This window comes from Schistocerca nitens, chromosome 7, assembly GCF_023898315.1.
Source record: "Schistocerca nitens isolate TAMUIC-IGC-003100 chromosome 7, iqSchNite1.1, whole genome shotgun sequence".
Taxonomy (NCBI): domain Eukaryota; kingdom Metazoa; phylum Arthropoda; class Insecta; order Orthoptera; family Acrididae; genus Schistocerca; species Schistocerca nitens.
In genome coordinates this window covers 380681570-380702880 of record NC_064620.1, presented here as the reverse complement: position 1 = coordinate 380702880, position 21311 = coordinate 380681570, and the positions used below count along the sequence as shown (strand labels likewise).

Below are 21311 nucleotides of genomic sequence, written 5' to 3'. Positions count from 1 at the left end.
GCCACACCCCACCAACTCCGGTTTGCTTGGTTGTAACAGCCAAGTAACTACCTACTGTGTGAATGATGGATGTATGGAAAGCAGATGTAAGTCTTAAGACTGTAAATAGTGGAAATTTAATTTTAAATCTTGTACATAATCTGACTGTTCTTAACTGAGGATCACTGAAATGAATAACTTACTTTAATTTTTGACAATACTTGGTTGTAATAGCCAAGAAACTAGCAAATGTCTGAATGATGGATTTAATGAAAGCAGATGTAAGTATTAAGCCTGTAAATATTAAAAGTTTAAATTTAATTCATTTACATAATTTTACCGTCTATTGACTGAGGATCATTAAAATTAATGAAAAAGTTTTTCTAATTACATTTTTGTTATGTGTTTATCTGACATGTTCCATACCCAGGAGGATTCCCTCTTTTATGGATCTATGGAATGAATAATTAATCTAATCGAATCATGTAGCAAGCACTTGCCTCTGCCTCAATGTGTGTGTGTGTGTGTGTGTGTGTGTGTGTGTGTAGCCTAACTCAACAAAGGATGTTTTCTTTCACTTTTATGTGTCATCTTGTGAATGTTTATTTTCATCTTGTGAATTTTATTAAATAAACTACATACACAGTATATGCCAATGTGCACAATCAGTTTTCTCAGCTAATCATGACATTTTCCAGTTCATAGTTATTGCAAAGGATATTACATACTTACCAAATATGCAAATAAAGCAAGTTATTATTGCTGCTAAGGCACTGGGACTAAGTTGGAAAATTTGGCTTTCAAGTACAGATTCACAGTTTGGCCCTAATGTCCCATCAGGACAAGAACAATTATACTGCAACAGAATGTCTTGAGAAATGCACATGCCCCCATTCCAGCATGGCAGTTGTGAACATCCATTGTTATCTGTGCAGTCACTGTTACCAAATTTCAGTACTTCTTCTGCACATCTGAAATAAGTAAAAAACATAAACCGAACGCTCTCCTATAAATTATTTTGCATACTGTTTAATTTGCCTTGAATAAATTTAAAAAAAAAAGAAAAACTAGGATCAGTGAAGAAATATGTCATCTTGAGAACATCAAATGGAGGGTTTTTAAAGGAAGAAATTGATATATTAATTAAATTTTAAAACTTGTGTCAGTGTACGAAATTCATGACAATAATGGAAATTCCTGGATGGATCAATAAGTAAAATAAGCGGAAGAGAACCACTCACCTACACTGAATTGATGGGTGGAGGGCAGAAACGTGTAAACAAGAACAGTATTGACACTAGCTTTTGAGCACTTGCTCTTTTTCTGCCAAAATTACACACATTCACAACACAGCCCCATTTACACATGTGTTTTAATGTCTGTGGAGTTGTGTGTGTGATTGTGTGTACTTTTTCTAAAAAAGATCGAGTGCTCAAAATCTAGTGTGAATGCTATTTCCTATTATTTGCTTTTGTGCTCCAAACACTGATCTGTTTGCTATAGGTGAGTGGTTGTCTTTCACTGATTGCATGTAGTACATGAAGGTAACTACAGTAAGTGAGTTGACAGAAAACATTATAATGTAATACAGTCACAATTTACCCATTTACAAGTACATTTTATACACAGTGACCTCAACAGCCTGTGCTTTGTATTCCACAATTTGTCTTTTACAAGTTTATCCCACTCAACTGGAACTTCACAACTGAAAGCATACTATCTATGTTCAGGCTAATGTGCACCTAGAGTACTGTGATACTGAGAGACATCCAAATTCTTAGCTTTAAAACTCAGGGAAGAAAGAAGGACAGGTTTTGGAAGGAGGGCAGATCACTCACACCCCAAGTTGTTTTGTTTGTTTTAGGGTGCAAAAACAACTAAAATCATACATGTCCATCTCAGAACCGTAGAACACGGAGATGAAAAAGGAGTTGAAAGTGACTACATATTAAGCTCAACTGACGGAAGGAAAGACAGTTAAAACTAGGGACTTACTCTTGGAGAAGGTCCATAAAATATGCCATAGAGACAATGGAGGTCCTGAACTAAAGATCAAATGTCCTTCACCATCTTGCTATCATGGGTAAAAAGTAAAATGTGGTCAACAGCCTGTGTGTTGTTTGCTAAAAAGGCCGATAACTCAAGATGGTAAACACCAATTAGAACATAAGAGGTTAAAAAGAAGGCATTCGGTCAGGAGATGGTGAACCTCATAGGTTGATGACAATGAGCAATAAGTGTGAGGGATCTCCACTTAACAAATGGCAATGGCTAAAATGATAGTGCCCAATACGCAACCTAGCTAAAATGATCTCCTCACGGTGAGAGCACCCAGAGAAGGTCAGAGAGGTTTAATTCTGTGGAGCTTGGCCCCATGAAGGGAATACCATTGATGATGCCGAAGTGACACCACCTGCTGAAAGACAGCAATACAGAGATCATTGGAGGGAATGGAAGAACTAGTGACCTGAGGTAGTAGGGCTGTAGCCTTGGCTGCAGTGTCAGTGGCCTTGTTTCCTGTCAGATGGACATGACTAGGAACAAACATTAACATCACAGTGGATCAATCAAGATTGAGCAAGTGGAAGCTTTCCTGGCCCCTTTGCACTAAGGGATGGACTGTGTACAGCACAGAGAGGCTCTGAAGGGCAATGAGAGAGTTGGAGAAAACAACACAACTGAAAAGCCTATGTTGGCAGATGTATTGTGTAGCACGATACAGGGCGAAGACCTCCACTGTAAATACAGAGCAGCATTCCATAAGGTGATACTGAAAACGTTTGGTGCCAATGACAAAGGCACATCTGACATCATGTCAGTCTGTGAGCTATCAGTGCCTTTGTGTACACTATCACGAAGTTCTGTGCAAAGGTCAAGAGACTTACTGTGATAGAGTAAGTCTGGAGTAGTGTCCTTAGGAAGTGAATCAAGTACAAGGTGAACATAGGTCATAGCATGAAGTCAAGGTGGTGAAGGGTTCACACTCACTGAGAAAGTGGCAGGTAGTGTGAAGTTAAGATGCCAGATGTCTTCGAAGAAGGAGGCATAGCTGGGTGGCCAGGCATGGCAGACAAATGGAATGCATATCCGTTGAAGAGAACATCATATCAGTATGACATCTTCTGCATGCAGACTCTCAACTGAGTTAGTGTAAAAGGCGCCTGTGGCTAAACAGATGCCATGATGGTGGATTGTATTGAGACAGCATAAGATGGACAGACATGCACATGTGTAAATGAAACACCCATAGTCTAGTTTCTAACTGACAATGGATTGGTACAAATGGAGGAGGGTGATCCAATCTGCTCACCAGGAAGTACCACTGAGGACACATAGGACATTGAGCGACCAGGTACACTGGGATGCCAGGCAAAGCTCATAAGAGGAACAAGAACGTTTCCTATTGAGCATGAGCCCCAGGGATTTTGTAGTTTCAGTAAACTGAAGAGCAACAGGCACTAGATGTAAAGACAGTCGAAGAAACCCACTGTGCCACCAAAAATTCATACAAATAGTTTTGTCAGTGGAAAAGTGAAAGCCATTGTTGCTGTTCCATGAGTAAAGACTATCAAGACAACGCTGAATATGCCACCGAAGGAGATGAGTCCATGGAGAAATGCAATAGATTGCAAAATTGTCAACAAAAAGAGAGCATGAGATGCCCAGTGGTAGAAAGGCCATAATAAGGTTAATGGCTATAGCAAAGAGGATGATGCTCAGAACGGAACCCTGAGGCACAGCTTTTTTTCTGGGATAAAGGTATCTGACAAGGCAGAGCGCACATGTAACATGAAAACTCGGTCTTTGAAAAATTCCTGAAGGAAATGGGGCAGGTGGCCTCAGAAGCCCCACGTGTAGAGAGTGTGGAGGATACCAGTCCTCCAGCAGGTGTTGTATGCTTTCTCCAAATCAAGAAACGTGGTCACAGTCTGGTATTCCCATAGAAAACCATTCATTACATGGCTTGACAAAGTGATGAGATGGTCAACTGCAGAATGGCACGCTCAAAATCCACATTGTGCAGCGGTTAGCAAATTGTGAGACTCAAGCCACCATATCAGCCAGGCATGAATCATATGTTCCTTCACCTTGCAAACACAGCTGGTGAGAGAAATGGCGTGGTAGCTAGAAGGAAGGTGTTTGTCCTTACCAGGCTTAGGTATGTGTATGACAGTGGCTTCACGCCAGTGTCTGGGAAACATACCCTCTGCCCAGATGCAACTGTACGTTTGAAGGAGAAAGTGCTTGCCTACATGAGAAAGTGCTGCAACATCTGAATGTCAACATTGTTCAGCCTCCTACACTTGTTTCTGACTGAGAAAGACAGGTGATAGTGGTCGGGCTCAAAATCTCCACAAAATAGCAGCTCAAGGTTTTAGAGATAGTAGTAGTGTCCACTATGACACCATTTGCTACGGTCAGGCCTGAAATTGGGGAATTGACCTTGGTCCCAGTAGGCCGACACAGGCTGGCCCACAGGACAGAAGAGGGAGTGTAACTGTTAAAAGAACTAGTAAAGGAAATCCAGCTTGCTGTTTTGCTATCCCAAAGAATGCAATTACTGCACTCGCAACTGTTTACAATGAATGCAGTTCGTCATCGTAGGATGATGGTTAAAAACCCGGAGAGCACACCTCAGTCCACCAAGTGATGAGGATATGGAATGGTAAAGATGAAGTGTGAGGAATGGAATGTGGTGGTAAGGATAACGTTTGTAATGAGTCCTACCTGGTCATGGGGAAATTTTGTTCATCAAAAATCACCAGGGAGGAGTAAAGCCTCCGGTTGGCTTTATAAAGCTGCCTTGTGGGCTTGCAATAGGTGGGGTAGAAGCCAGCATATGGATAGCACACGGTAAATGGTCGCTTGAGTACATGTCAGAGAGAATGGACCACTCAAGGTGATGGGCAAGCTGGGCAGTGCAGAACGAGAGGACCAAATGGGAATAGGTGTGCATGGAATCTTAAAGGTACGTGGCTCCTACAGTGTAAAGGCAGATGAGGTTGAGTTGATTGAGAAGGTCAGCCAGGACGGCATCACTCTGACAGGTTCTGGGAGAGCCCCAAAGGGGATGGTGTGCATTAAAGTCACTGAGCACCAAAAAGGAATGAGAGAGTTGTTCAATAAGTTGGAGGAAGTCTGCCCTGGTAACACAACATGATGGTGGGATGTAGGTGGTACAAAGAGCAAAGGTGAAGCGAGTAAGGAAAATGTGGACTGCAACGGCTCACAGCTAGGTGTTCAATGAGATGGTTTGACTATGAACGTCATTCTGGATGAGCAGCATGACTCCCCCAAGAGATGGAATGCCATCCTCAGGGGGAAGGTCAAAGTGGACCGCAAAGAAATGCATGAGGTCAAAGCAGTTGTGCGGATGCAATTTTGCTTCTTGAAGGCAGAGAGCAAGTAGACATTGTGATTCCAAGAGCAGCCATAATTCCTACTTGTTGGAACTAAAGCTGCGTATGTTCTATTGGAGGAGAGTCATGACAGGGAAAGGGGAGGAGGGAAAAAATGAAAGTGTGTCACCTTGGTGGCTGCTGAGTCCCAGTGTTCGAAGACACTCTGCTGCAAGGCACAGAGGTTGGAGAATCCTGCTCTAGGAGATCTACAGAGGCATTAGCATTCTCCCTCAGTTGGTCTGATGATTCCAGAGCAGAAAATCGATTGGTGGTGAGCACCAGTGGCACGGAGGTTGGCCAGGTGAAGGTATCATGCAGCGACACCCTTGAAGAGGATCTTTGAGTCAGAGGAAGAGGAGACCATTTGCCTTTGTTTGATTTCTTTGAGCCTTTGCAGTTGACAGATGAAGTTTCAGAAGTTTGTTGGCTGGAGGCACATAAAAAATCTTTGTGAGAGTATTCTTTCCATCCCATCTGACTTGCTGGTTGTGTAGCAGGTGATTTCGCCAGGTGAGGCAAAAATTTGGTGGCTTGTTGCACAGCTGGAGGAGGAGGAGATGGGAATGCTACCATGACACTGGGTGATTTTACAACCACAGTGCTGAATTTGAGATTGCAAGTCTGTGTGGTGATGTCCTTCATGAGTTAGATGTGGCAAGAATGATACTGTAAGTGATGGATTGTAAAACACAGGGCTTCCAACTAGCCAACAACTTGCATGTGTCAGGGTAAGGCATTTTTTCCTTCACTTGGATCTCCTGGATGGCCCGCTTATCAAGACACGTGGGACATTCTCAGGAGGAGGCTGCATGGTTGCCATTGCAATTGATACAGCAGGGAGGAGGGGGAGGGCAACCACCCTGGTGAGCATCCCTACCACACGTAACAGATTTGGCCAGGTGTCGACAGGACATTTGAGTGTGGTTGTAATGATAACACTGGTAGCAGCACATTAGACTCAGAATTTACGGTTGGACTGTGATGACTTCATAGCCTGATTTTATCTTTGATGGAAGTCCTACTCTATCGAACATGAGAAAAAGAGTTTATGTGGACACTAAGGAAGCATATATCTTTTTCATTACCTGATGGACTGCTGATCAGAGAGGTAAGTTTGGATTTCTACCTTGGTCAGACCATCAAGCAGCCTAATGTAAATAACACTGTGTGGAGAATTCAGCTTTTGATGGGCCTCATCATGAACACGACAGCCATAATGAAGTAAAGCTGCAAGCAGTTGCTGTGCTTGAGAATCATATTGAGTCTCCAAAAGCAAAGTGCACTGTATAAACAAGAGCAAGATTTCAAGGACCAGCAGTTGCATCAACACCTTTCCGAATAATAAATGGATTAACCATAGCAAAGGACAGTGAATCATTAGCCACATACCATTTACACTTAGCAGACATAGACTGAAAAGAAGAGGAGTGGCTTATTGTGAGAAAATCACCCATGATTGCCAGTATCGCTGATGGTGCATCCCTTCTAACTTGGGGGCCCCCTCTGAGGGGGGCAAACCCACCTTAGGTGATTGTTCACACTTCAGGTCATACCTCCCAAACACCTGACAGTGGGACCAATTGACAATTTGGGAAGGTAAGAGGTCAGGCAATCAACCCTCCCTGGGTTGGGCCTGTACCAGGGGGTACATAGGAACACTACCTGTCAACCTGGGGCTGGGAATTATGTGTTACCCAGCACCTGTTATGCATCAGATACATTAACCAGCCTTCAGGAGCACACAGGGAGGAAGAAGGAAAAGAGGAACCTCAAACATCAAAGCAGAGGAAGGATAGTAGAAGGGAAGCAAAGAAAGAAAAAATGAATGAAAAAACAGTGGGAGGCTGTTCTGATGACAGGCTACTGAAAATTCAGAATATATTCCCAAAAATACTCGAGACATGTTCCCCAGGGGAGGTGAAAAAGAATGGCAGGAGGATAGACATGCAGCACTGAAGGGTCATGTCTATTGTGCTGACAGTGAGGTAGAAATTTGAAGGGGAAGGGGTCAGAAAGAGAGTATGAGATCAAAGACAGTATTATGGTAAGCACTGTACTGGTTTTAATACAGAGATTCCCTCCTTCTATCATCTCTGGGCTATGGAGTGTCTTGAACCAGTAAAATGCTTGGCTGTACTGAAGTTTTGGACCAGAAATTGACATCATGTAACCATACTCACCTTGCTTCAGAGAGCACACGGCTGCACTTATTATATTATTCTGAAAGTAGCTGTTAATATGTGTGCTACACTTGCCTACTCACATATCACTTGCTTATTTTGCTTGCTTGCTTACTTTGTTACGTTTTATTTTTGTTTCTGTTTTTGTAGTTGCTGCTAGAATCAACTATTTTTTATGTAGTTTATGTTATTGAAGAGACGAATACAGTAAGCAGGTTCAAAATGACGTAGGTTGCAGTAGTTATTCAGAAGTGAAGAAACTTGCATGGTACAGAGTACTCTACAGAGCTGCTTCAAACTGGGCTTCTAACTGAAGATCATAAAAACAACAACAACATTGTTATGGTGATGACTGTACTGTTTAAGTAGTCTGCTATTCCTCACTCATTACTTTAGTTTAAAAAAAAAATCAGTCTCCATAATGTAAATATGTGGTGCTTGAATACCTAAACTGTTAAACAGGGGCTTACAGGAGTTTCTAGGTTTACATCCTTTATGATTTCTAATGGCTTTTTTTGTATTGTGAAAATTTGCTTACCAAATTACCCCAGAATATGACCTCATATTGGTAGTAATCTAGATTTCACTTTTAGACTGAATAAATCTTAATCATTTTAACTTCACTGGGAGGAAGCTGTCATGAGCCACCTTTACCTGTGATACAGATGCCCAGAAAAATATGAAAGTTTTGTGTCATATATCAAATGCTAAAAGAGAAGTGTTTATGAAATTTGGAGGTATTTCGACTTGGTTTAGATAAACAACTATACAACATTAAAATATTTTATTGGCATAGAGTAATAATTATATTTAAAATATCTGTATGAATGTATTTAAAGTAATCCCCAATGTTCCCCTCGAGTATGGTATGGTCTCATTGTATCAATTTTGTGAGAACAGCTTCAGTACCATAATACATTTCTCAAAATTTAATGTGCAGTGATAATTAACTTGGCCATGTATGTTACAATAAATGTTGACTACTGTTTCATTTTGAGTCTACTTCTACAACAGGATCACACACATCTGTTACAAAAATAGCAACCACACTCTTTCTTTCTGCCAGCAGCTAGTCACCTGATGGCAGTTTCTGGTCCGAAATGTCAATACAGCTGGCTGTTTTTCTGGTGTGACACACTCTCCCCTGAACTAATGCTGGAATATTCCTTACCAATGTACTAACTTTGACCTCCTTTCCTCTGTGCCACTTCTGTTTTCACTTTTGTCTCCCTTTGTCCTCAGAACAGATGGGTGTACTTCATTTCTCTACCTAATCTCTTGTACCAATGTGTTGTATCACGTTTTAGAATAATATTGTTGTTACAGAAGAATACAAACCACTGTAATACCATTACAACATTTTTTCGTATTTACTGTAATAAGAAAACCGGATTATGGAACAATGGAAAATTCAGATTATGATTAGACAGATTTCTCTGTGTTAAATACTCATCTAACTGACAAAAAATTATTATTATAGTCATTTGAGAATTATCATCAAAATGCTAGAATACTTACACACATTCATATGAATCTGACATTTCAACACATCGGAGAGGTTCTGGGCAGTTAACAAAGGCACAAGAGTCATTTAATGTACAACCATACACTACATTGTGGGCTACTACTGCCTGAGCCCACTGGGTGGCATTGATCACTGGAGGTAATGGAAGACTTTTTCCATACAGTCTGATGTCATCCATACAACCTGTTACAGATAGTGCACAATTAATATTCAGCTGGTCGTTAATATTTATTCCTTTACAATCTTTTATCCTAATTTTAAGAATGTATTGTATTTTGTAAATTTCATTTCTAACAACAGTAGCAATAATATTCTAATCAGTAATTATCTACAGAAATAGTTTACGTTGATTAAAGGTTGTACTGTTTTCACAGAATTACCAGTAAAACTAGTTCTATTAATACAAGTAAAATTATTAGTATGTCAGTACTTGAACTTTCCACAGATGCATCGATTATACAGTATTTTTCCTTCAATACATCTATTTCCCAGTGATCCAAGATCACAACAGAATAACTCCACAATTTGCTATCTGCTATTTAACTGCTCATTTCCTAAAATCTATCAAGAAAATCTCTTGTATCTGATAAATTTGAACCATTTATCAGCATGTCAAGACCTCTCTCATTTTGTCCCAAATCTAAGCCCCCTCCTCCATTCCCCTCTTAGATACACAGTTTATGAGAGAGTGAGACTTAAAATTCTCTGGGATTATGTTTAAAGGAATAAATTTATGAACTAAATTATTTGCTTCATAAATACCTCTCAGTCAGTCATATTTAACATAATTACTGAGTACTTAGATATTATCCTAAGCTGTAATTTTTTATATTATCTAAATATGATTGGCATAAAGTGCTGCTAACGTTTTATGCTCATGGTAAACCATTCATTCCTGCACAGTGATGTCCAAGCTGCAAGTTATTTTCACAATAGTTATATTTACTGTCCTTCAGAATCATTTATTATAGAAACTTCTGGTGGAAACAGAATTGTTCAGTAATTTTAATAATAAGACTGGATGCTCCTAACAATGGTTTGAGCAAGTAGACTGTTACCAGCAACATTCAGATTAGACTATACAGCATATCTTAGAAATGAGTGCAATATACTACATAAAACACACATGTTTTTAACACTGGTATCTTGAGGGCCTTTTAACTGATACAGCTTTCACATTAGTATGATGAACACACCCAGCAATGTGCCTCAAAGTACACTGCTGCATCTTTAAAACTGTAACATCATGAAGTTGGCATACATCTACATGGTTACTCTGCAATTCACAATTAAGTGCCTGTCAACGGGTTCATTGAACCATTTTCATAGTACTTCTCTACCATTCCACTCTCGAATGGCACGTGGGTAAAAGGAACACCAAAATCTTTCCGTTTGAGCTCTGATTTCTCTTATTTTATTATGATGATCATTTCTCCCTACATAGGTGGGTCTCAACAAAATATTTTCACATTCGGAAGAGAAAGCTAGTGATTGAAATTTCGTAAATAGATCTCGCCACAAAAAAAACCGCCTTTGTTTCAGTGACTGCCACACCAACTCGTGTATCATATCAGTGACACTCTCACCCCTATCGCGCGATAACACGAAACGAGCTGCCCTTCTTTGCACTTCTTTGATGTCCTCTGTCTATCCTACCTGGTAAGTATCCCATACTACGCAGCAATATTGCAGCAGAGGACGGACAAGTGTAATGTAGGCTGTCTCTTCAGTGGGTATGTCACATCTTCTAAGTGTTCTGCCAACAAAGTGCAGTCTTTGTTTCACTTTTCCCACAATATTATCTATGTGATCTTCCCAATTTAAGTTGCTCGTAATTGTAATTTCTAGGTATTTAGTCAAATGGACAGCCCTTAGATTTGTGCGATTTATTGTATACCCAAAATTTATCGGATTTCCTTTAGTACTCATGTGGATGACCTCGCACTTCTATTTGTTTAGTGCTAATTGCCACTTTTTGCACCATACAAAAATTCTCTCTAGATCATTTTGTAATTGGAATTGACCGTCTGATGATTTTACTAGACAGTAAATTACAGTGTCTTCTGCAAACAATCTAAGGGGGCTGCTCAGATTATCACCTAGATCATTTGTATAAATTAGGAACAGCAATGGGCCTATGACACTACCTTGCGGAATGCCTGATATCACTTCTGTTCTACTCAATGATTTACTGTCTATCACTACAAACTGTGACCTCTCTGAGAGGAAATCATGAATCCAGTCACACAACTGAGACAATACTCCATATGTATGCAATTTGATTATTAGTCACTTGGGAGGAATGGTATCAAAAGCCTTATGGAAATCTAGGAATATGAAATCGATCTGAGATCCCTTGTCGAAAGGACTCATTACTTCATGGAATAAAGAGCTAGCTCTATTGCACAAGAATATTTTCTGAATCCATGTTGGTTATGTATCAATAAGTCATTTTCCCCAAGGTGATTCATAATGTTCGAGTACAGTATATGCTCCAAAATCCTACTGCAAATTGAGGTCAGTGATCTTGTTGTGGTCTTCAGTCCTGAGACTGGTTTGATGCAGCTCTCCATGCTACTCTATCCTGTGCAAGCTTCTTCATCTCCCACTACGTACTGCAGCCTACATCTTTCTGAATCTGCTTAGTGTATTCATCTCTTGGTCTCCCTCTATGATTTTTACCCTCCACGCTACCCTCCAATACTAAATTGGTGATCCCTTGATGTCTCAGAACATGTCCTACCAACCAATCCCTTCTTCTAGTCAAGTTATGCCACAAACTCCTCTTATCCCCATTTCTAATCAATACCTCCTCATTAGTTGTGTGATTTATCCATCTAATCTTCAGCATTCTTCTGTAACACCACATTTCAAAAACTTCTATTCTCTTCTTGTCCAAACTATTTATCATCCATGTTTCACTTCCATACATGGCTACGCTCCATACAAATACTTTCAGAAATGACTTCCTGACACTTAAATCTATGCTCGATGTTAACAAATTTCTCTTCTTCAGAAACGCTTTCCTTGCCATTGCCAGTCTACATTTTATATCCTCTCTACTTTGACCATCCCCCCCAATGAACCATAGACCTTGCCATTGGTCGGGAGGCTTGCGTGCCTCAGCGACAAAGATAGCCGTACCGTAGGTGCAACCACAACGGAGGGGTATCTGTTGAGAGGCCAGACAAATGTATGGCTCCTGAAGAAGGGCAGCAGCCTTTTCAGTAGTTACAGGGGCAACAGTCTGGATGATTGACTGATATGGCCTTGTAACATTAACCAAAACGGCCTTGCTGTGCTGGTACTGCGAACGGCTGAAAGCAAGGGGAAATTACGGCCGTAATTTTTCCCGAGGGCATGCAGCTTTACTGTAAGGATAAATGATAATGGCGTCCTCTTGGGTAAAATATTCCGGAGGTAAAATAGTCCCCCATTCGGATCTCCGGGCGGGAACTACTCAGGAGGACGTCGTTATCAGGAGAAAGAAAACTGGCGTTCTACGGATCGGAGCGTGGAATGTCAGATCCATTAATCGGGCAGGTAGGTTAGAAAATTTAAAAAAGGAAATGGATAGGTTAAAGTTAGAGATACCGTATTTACTCGAATCTAAGCCGCACTTTTTTTCCGGTTTCTGTAATCCAAAAAACCGCCTGTGGCTTAGAATCGAGTGCAAAGTAAGCGGAAGTTCTGAAAAATGTTGGTAGGTGCCACCACAACTAACTTCTGTCGTCGAATATATGTAGCGCTACGCAGGCATGCTTCGCAGGCACAAAGACAAATACTAGCACCAAAACCTCTGCGTCAATAAATAAATAAAAAAAAAAAGGTGGAATTTGAGCTTTTTTTTTTTTCTGCCCCGAGTTTCGACCACTGCATTTTCATACATTATCCAACGAAGTAAATACAAATTCCGTATTGTTCCTCTTTGAACATAGCAGCATTTCAATGTACTACGAAAATCCAACTGGCAAGACTGTTTGGGATATTTGTCAATATGGCCAGCTCTGCTTTCTGAATTTTTTCCTAACTGTGAGAAGAAATGGTTGCTAATAGGAACTTTTATGAATTGTGAATCACATGCAGTATTCTCTTCACCATAAGAATAATACAAATATAAACATTTTGCCATGTATTCTTTCGTGTTTGCTGCTATCTCATTTAAATCCTGTCCGCCTAATAAACTACGAAACTAGAGTGAGACAACAGCAGACGCGGAAGAATATACATACCATGTCATGTTTATATTCGTATTATTCTTATGCCTAATAGTGATACAGTCAGAAATGAAGCACGGCAATTGATTAGATTTTTAAATCTAAGATGACTAATTTCTGTGCATAATGTAATGTACGTAAGAGGCGTCTGCAAAGATTTTCAAACGGAAAAAAATTTCGCTAAATTCTCGTTCAGAACATCTTCTATCATACGCAGTCTATTATTTGGTTCTTGTTGATCATTATCAAAGAAAGCAGCAGTGTAAGTAGCAACGAATACCAGTCTCTTGCCATTGTTTCGCTAATGAGATGATTCCTCTCTTTGTTTTTTTTAATTGTAAGCAGCAGCAGTGTGCACAAAAGCAAGCCATGCCGCGAGCGGCGACAGGCCGTAAACCCTCATTTTCAGAATGCGACAAACAATGCATGACACAGTACAGTAATACATTTTCAGCTCTGAGTGATGGAAACACCTATAACAAAGAGAACTGCACTTGTCAGATCAAAGAAAAATAAGCAATCAATTCAAACCAGACGAAGCACGTAAAAAGGAAGGGTACCCGTATAAATAAGGACTGAGCGCCTGACGCATAACAACGGCTACCTGGTAAAGCTTAACTGCTAAGCTTACGACTCGAACCAAACTACTACAGCTGTATCGTCATTCATTTAACCTAAATTGTGTCTCATATTACAATGGACCAACTTTGTTTCAATTTGGAAGTGCGGCCTAAAACTTTTCTCTCCCCTTGAATTTCGAGTCTCATTTTTCAGGTGTGGCTTAGATTCGAGTGCGGCTTAAATTCGAGTAAATACGGTAGTGGGACTTAGTGAAGTTCGGTGGCAGGATGAACAAGATTTTTGGTCAGGCGAATACAGGATCATAAATACAAAATCAAATAGGGGTAATGCAGGAGTAGGTTTAATAATGAATAAAAAAATAGTTCGGGTAAGCTACTACAAACAACATAGTGAACGCATTATTGTGGCCAAGATAGACACAAAGCCCACGCCTACAACAGTAGTAAAAGTTTATATGCCAACTAGCTCTGCAGATGACGAAGAAATTGATGAAATGTATGATGAGATAAAAGAAATTATTCAGGTAGTGAAGGGAGATGAAAATTTAATAGTCATGGGTGATTGGAAATCAAGAGTAGGAAAAGGGAGAGAAGGAAACATAGTAGGTGAATATGGATTGGGGCTAAGAAATGAAAGAGGAAGTCGACTGGGAGAATTTTGCACAGAGCACAACTTAATCATACCTAACACTTGGTTCAAGAATCATGAAAGAAGGTTGTATACATGGAAGAACCCTGGAGATACTAGAAGATATCAGATAGATTATATAATGGTAAGACAGAGATTTAGGAACCAGGTTTTAAATTGTAAGACATTTCCAGGGCCAGATGTGGACTCTGACCACAATCTATTGGTTATGAGCTGTAGATTAAAACTGAAGAAACTGCAAAGAGAATTTGAGGAGATGGGACCTGGATAAACTGAAGGAACCAGAAGTTGTAGAGAGTTTCAGGAAGAGAATTAGGGAATGATTGACAAGAATGGGGGAAGAAATACAGTAGAAGAAAAATGGGTAGCTTTGAGGGATGAAGTGATGAAGGCAGCAGAGGATGAAGTAGGTAAAAAGATGAGGGCTAGTAGAAATCCTTGGGTGACAGAATAAATACTGAATTTAATTGATGAAAGGAGAAAATATAAAAATGCAGTAAATGAAGCAGCCAAAAAGGAATACAAATGTCTCAAAAATGAGATCGACAGGAAGTGCAAAATGTCTAAGCAGGCATGGCTAGAGGACAAATGTAAGGATGTAGAGGCTTACCTCACTAGGGGTAAGATAGATACTGCCTACAGGAAGATTAAAGAGACCTTTGGAGAAAAGAGAACCACTTGCATGAATATCGAGGGCTCAGATGGAAACCCAGTTCTAAGCAAAGAAGGGAAAGCAGAAAGGTGGAAGGAGTATATAGAGGGACTATACAAGGGCGATCTTCTTGGTGACAATATTATGGAAATGGAAGAGGATGTAGATGAAGATGAAATGGGAGATACGATACTGTGTGAAGAGTTTGACAGAGCACTGATACACCTAAGTCAAAACAAGGCCCCGGGAGTAGATAACATTCCATTAGAACTACTGACAGCCTTGGGAGAGCCAGTCCTGACAAAAATCTACCATCTGGTGAGCGAAATGTATGAGACAGGCGAAATACCCTCAGACTTCAAGAAGAATGTAATAATTACAATCCCAAAGAAAACAGGCGTTGACAGATGTGAAAATTACCAAACTGTCAGTTTAATAAGTCACGGCTGCAAAATACTAACGCGAATTCTGTACACATGATTGGAGAAACTGGTAGAAGCCGACCTCGGGGAAGATCAGTTTGGATTCCATAGAAATATGGGAACACGTGAGGCAATACTGACCCTACGACTTATCTTAGAAGCTAGATTAAGAAAAGGCAAATCTATGTTTCTAGAATTTGTAGACTTGGAGAAAGCTTTTGACGATGTTGACTGGAATAATCTCTTTCAAATTCTGAAGGTGGCAGGGGTAAAATACAGGGAGCGAAAGGCTATTTACAATTTGTACAGAGACCAGATGGCTGTTATAAGAGTCGAGGGACATGAAAGGGAAGCAGTGGTTGGGAAGGGAGTGAGACAGGGTTATAGCCTCTCCTGGATGTTATTCAATCTGTATATTGAACAAGCAGTAAAGGAAACAAAAGAAAAATTCGAAATAGGTATTAAAATTCATGGAGAAAAAGTAAAAGTTTGAGTTTCGCCGATGACATTGTAATTCTGTCAGAGACAGCAAAGGACTTGGAAGAGTTGTTGAACAGAATGGACAGTGTCTTGAAAGGAGGATATAAGATGAACGTCAACAAAAGCAAAACGATAATAATGGAATGTAGTCGAATTAAGTCGGGCGATGCTGAGGGGATTTGATTAGGAAATGAGACACTTAAAGTAATAAAGGAGTTTTGCTATTTGGGGACCAAAGTAACTGATGATGGTTGAAGTAGAGAGGATATAAAATGTAGACTGGCAATGGCAAGGAAAGCGTTTCTGAAGAAGAGAAATTTGTTAACATCGAGTGTAGATTTAAATGTCAGGAAGTCGTTTCTGAAAGTATTCGTATGGAGTGTAGCCATGTATGGAAGTGAAACATGGACGATAAATACTTTGGACAAGAAGAGAATAGAAGCCTTTGAAATGTGGTGCTACAGAAGAATGCTGAAGATTAGATGGGTAGATTGCGTAACTAATGAGGAAGTATTCAAAAATGGCTCTGAGCACTATGGGACTCAACATCTTAGGTCATAAGTCCCCTAGAACTTAGAACTACTTAAACCTAACTAACCTAAGGACATCACACACACCCATGCCCGAGGCAGGATTCGAACCTGCGACCGTAGCAGTCCCACGGTTCCGGACTGCAGCGCCAGAACCGCTAGACCACCGCGGCCGGCTGAGGAAGTATTGAATAGGATTGGGGAGAAGAGAAGTTTGTGGCACAACTTGGCAAGAAGAAGAGATCGGTTGTTAGGACATGTTCTGAAGCATCAAGGGATCACCAATTTAGTATTGGAGGGCAGCGTGGAGGGTAAAAATCGTAGAGGGAGACCAAGAGATGAATACACTAAGCAGATTCAGAAGGATGTAGGCTGCAGTACGTATCCTCGTTGTGCTTTTGTTGATGTTCATCTCATATCCTCCTTTCAAGACACTATCCATTCCGTTCAACTGCTCTTCCAAGTCCTTTGCTGTCCATGATAGAATTACAGTGTCATCTGCGAACCTCAAAGATTTTATTTCTTCTCCATGGATTTTAATGCCTACTCCGAATTTTTCTTTTGTTTCCTTCACTGCTTGCTCAATATACAGATTGAATAACAACAGGGAGAGGCTACAACCCTGTCTCACTCCCTTCCCAACCACTGCTTCCCTTTTGTGTCCCTCGACTCGTATAACTACCATCTGGTTTCTGTACAAATTGTAAATAGCCTTTCGCTCTCTGTATTTTACCCCTGCCACCTTGAGAATTTGAAAGAGAGTATTCTAGTCAACATTGTCAAACGCTTTCTCTAAGTCTACAAATGCTAGAAACGTAGGTTTGCCTTTCCTTAATCTCTCTTCTAAGATAAGTCGTAGGGTTAGTTTTGCCTCACGTGTTCCAATTTTTCTATGGAATCCAAACTGGTCTTCCCCGAGGTCAGCTTCTACTAGTTTTTCCATTCATCTGTAACGAATTCGCGTTAGTATTTTGCATCCGACTTATTAAACTGATGGTTCGGTAATTTTCACATCTGTCAACACCTGCTTTCTTTGGGATTGGAATTATTATATTCTTCTTGAAGTCTGAATCTGTATACTGAGCAAGCAGTGAAGGAAACAAAAGAAAAATTCGGAGTAGCTATTAAAATCCATGGAGAAGAAATAAAAACTTTAAGGTTCGCCGATGACATTGTAATTCTGTCAGAGACAGCAAAGGACTTGGAAGAGTAGTTGAATGGAATGGATAGTGTCTTGAAAGGAGGCTATAAGATGAACATCAACAAAAGGAAAAGGAGGATAATGGAATGTAGTCGAATTAGATCGGGTGATGCTGAGGGAATTAGATTAGGAAATGAGACACTTAAAGTAGTAAAGGAATTTTGCTATTTGGGGAGCAAAATAACTGATGATGGTCGAAGTTGAGAGGATATAAAATGTAGACTGGCAATGGCAAGGAAAGCGTTTCAGAGGAAGAGAAATTTGTTAACATCGAGTATAGATTTAAGTGTCAGGAAGTCATTTCTGAAAGTATTTGTATGGAGTGTAGCCATGTATGGAAGTGAAACATGGACGATAAATAGTTTGGACAAGAAGAGAATAGAAGCTTTTGAAATGTGGTGCTACAGAAGAATGCTGAAGATTAGATGGGTAGATCACATAACTAATGAGGAAGTATTGAATAGGATTGGGGAGAAGAGAAGTTTGTGGCACAACTTGACTAGAAGAAGGGATCAATCGGTAGGACATGTGTTGAGGCATCAAGGGATCACCAATTTAGTATTGGAGGGCAGCGTGGAGGGTAAAAATCGTAGAGGGAGACCAAGAGATGAATACACTAAGCAGATTCAGAAGGATGTACTTGGCAGTAGGTACTGGGAGATGAAGAATCTTGCACGGGATAGAGTAGCATGGAGAGCTGCATCAAACCAGTCTCAGGACTGAAGACCACAACAACAACAACAACTTGAAGTCTGATGGTATTTCGCCTGTCTCATGTATCTTGCTCACTAGATGGTAGAGTTTTGTCAGGACTGGCTCTCCCAAGGCTGTCAGTAGTTCTAATGGAATGTTGTCTACTCCTGGGGCATTACTTCAGCTCAGTTCTTTCAGTGCTCTGTCAAACTCTTCACACAGTATCATATCTCCCATTTCATCTTCATCTACATCCTCTTCAATTTCCATAATATTCTGCTCAAGAGTTTCGCCCTTGTATAGACCCTCTATATACTCCTTCCACCTTTCTGCTTTCCCTTCTTTGTTTAGAACTGGGTTTCCATCTGAGCTCTTGATATTCATGCAAGTGGGTCTCTTTTCTCCAAAGGTCTCTTTAATTTTCCTGTAGGCAGTATCTATCTTACCTCTGGTGAGATACGCCTCTACATCCTTACTTTTGTCCTCTAGCCATCCCTGCTTAGCCATTTTGCACTTCCTGTTGAGCTCATTTTTTGACATTTGTATTCCTTTTTGCCTGCTTCATTTGCTGCATTTTTATATTTTCTCCTTTCATCAATTAAGTTCAACATTTCTTCTGTTACCCAAGGATTTCTAGTTGCCCTCGTCTTTTTACCTACTTCATCCTCTGCTGCCTTCACTATTTCATCCCTCAAAGCTACCCATTCTTCTTCTACTGTATTTCTTTCCCCCATTCATGTCAGTTGTTCCATCATGCTCTCCCTGAAACTCTGTACAACTTCTGGTTTAGTCAGTTTATCCAGGACCCATCTTCTTAAATTCCCACCTTTTTGCAGTTTCTTCATTTGTAATCTACAGTTCATAACCAATGGATTGTGGTCGGAGTCCACATCTGCCCCTGGAAATGTCTTACAGTGTAAAATCTGGTTCCTAAATCTCTCTCTTACCATTATATAATCTATCTGAAACCTGTCAGTATCTCTAGGCTTCTTCCATGTATACAACCTTCTTTTATGATTCTTGAACCAAGTGTTAGCTATGATTAAGTTGTGCCCTGTGCAAAATTCTACCAGGCAGCTTCCTCTTTCATTTTTTCTTCCCAATCCATATTCACCTACTACGTTTCCTTCTCTCCCTTTTCCTACTACGGAATTCCAGTCACCCATGACTATTAAATTTTCGTCTCCCTTCACTATCTGAATAATTTCTGTTATTTCATCATACATTTCTTCAATTTCTTCGTCATCTGCAGAGCTAGTTGGCATATAAACTTTTACTACTGTAGTAGGCATGGGCTTTGTGTCTATCTTGGCCACAATAATGCGTTCACTATGCTGTTTGTAGTAGCTTACCCGTACTCCTATTTTTTATTCATGATTAAACCTACTCCTGCATTACCCCTGTTTGATTTTGTATTTATAACCCTGTATTCGCCTGACCAAAAGTCTTGTTCCTCCTGCCACCAAACTTCACTAATTCCCACTATATCTAACTTTAACCTATCCCTTTCCCTTTTTAAATTTTCTAACCTACCTGCCCGATTAAGGGATCTAACATTCCATGCTCCGATCCATAGAATGCCAGTTTTCTTTCTCCTGATAACGACATCCTCTTGAGTGGTCCCCGCTCGGAGATCCGAATAGGGGACTATTTTACATCCGGAATTTTTTACCCAAGAGGACGCCATCATCATTTAACCATACAGTAAAGCTGCATGCCCTCGGGAAAAATTACAGCTGTAGTTTACCCTTGATTTCAGCCGTTCACAATACAAGCACAGCAAGGCCGTTTTGGTTAGTGTTACAAGGCCAAATCAGCCAATCATCCAGACTGTTGCCCCTGCAACTACTGAAAAGGCTGCTGCCCCTCTTCAGAAACCACACTTTTGTCTGGCCTCTCAACAGATACCCCTCCGTTGTGGTTGCACCTACGGTACGACTATCTGTATCGCTGAGGCACACAAGCCTCCCCACCAATGGCAAGGTGCATGGTCCATGGTTCATTGGGGGGGGGGGGGTTGGGAGGGGGGGGGGGAGGTCAATGATATGGGTCTGTAATTCAATGGGTTACTCCTATTTCCTTTATTGAATATTGGTGTGCCCTGTGCTACTTTCCAGTCTTTAGGAACAGACCTTTCGTCAAGTGGGCAGTTGTATATGATTGCTAAGAAAGGCGCTGCTGTGTTTGCATACTCTGAAAGGAACGTGATTGGTATACCATCTGGACCGGAAGACTTGCCTTTCTTAGGTGATTTGAGTTGTTTCGCAACACCTAAGATAGCTACTTTTATGTCACACATGTTAACAGCTGTTCTGGTTTTGAATTCTGGAATATTTACTTCATCTTCTTTCATGAAGGAATTACAGAAAACTGTATTTAGTAATTCCGCTTTAGTGGCACTATCATTGGTAACATTTCCATCGCTATCGCACAGTGACGGTATTGACTAGTTTTAGCCACTCGTGTACTTTACATACGGCCAGAATCTCTTTGGGTTATCTACCATATTTTGAGACAATATTTCATTGTGGAAACTATTGAAAGCATCTCGCATTAATGTCCGCACTAAATTTTGAGCTTCCATGAAACTTAGCCAGTCTTGGGGATTTTGCATTCTTATGAATTTGGCATGCTTTTTTTGTTGCTTCTGCAACAGTGTTCTGACATGTTTTGCATACCATGGTAGATCAGTCCTGTCTCTTATTAACTTAGGCAGTATAAATCTATCTATTGCTGTCAATACTGTATCTTTGAATTTGAGCCATATCTGGTTGACACTTACATAATTAGCTTGGAAGGA

The 21311-nt window shown here is 40.4% G+C and overlaps 1 protein-coding gene across 1 annotated transcript in view; it reads right to left on the bottom strand.

The window, feature by feature from the left end:
* Positions 1-559: 559 nt before the first annotated feature.
* LOC126195651 (putative neural-cadherin 2) overlaps positions 560-21311 on the bottom strand; it is a 44581-nt gene continuing 23829 nt past the window's right edge. The window contains exons 6-8 of the mRNA XM_049934276.1: positions 9080-9269; positions 712-950; positions 560-591 (exon numbers count right to left, since the gene is read on the bottom strand). Coding sequence (XP_049790233.1) covers positions 560-591; positions 712-950; positions 9080-9269 — 461 coding nt within the window. The remainder of the gene's footprint in view (positions 592-711; positions 951-9079; positions 9270-21311) is intronic.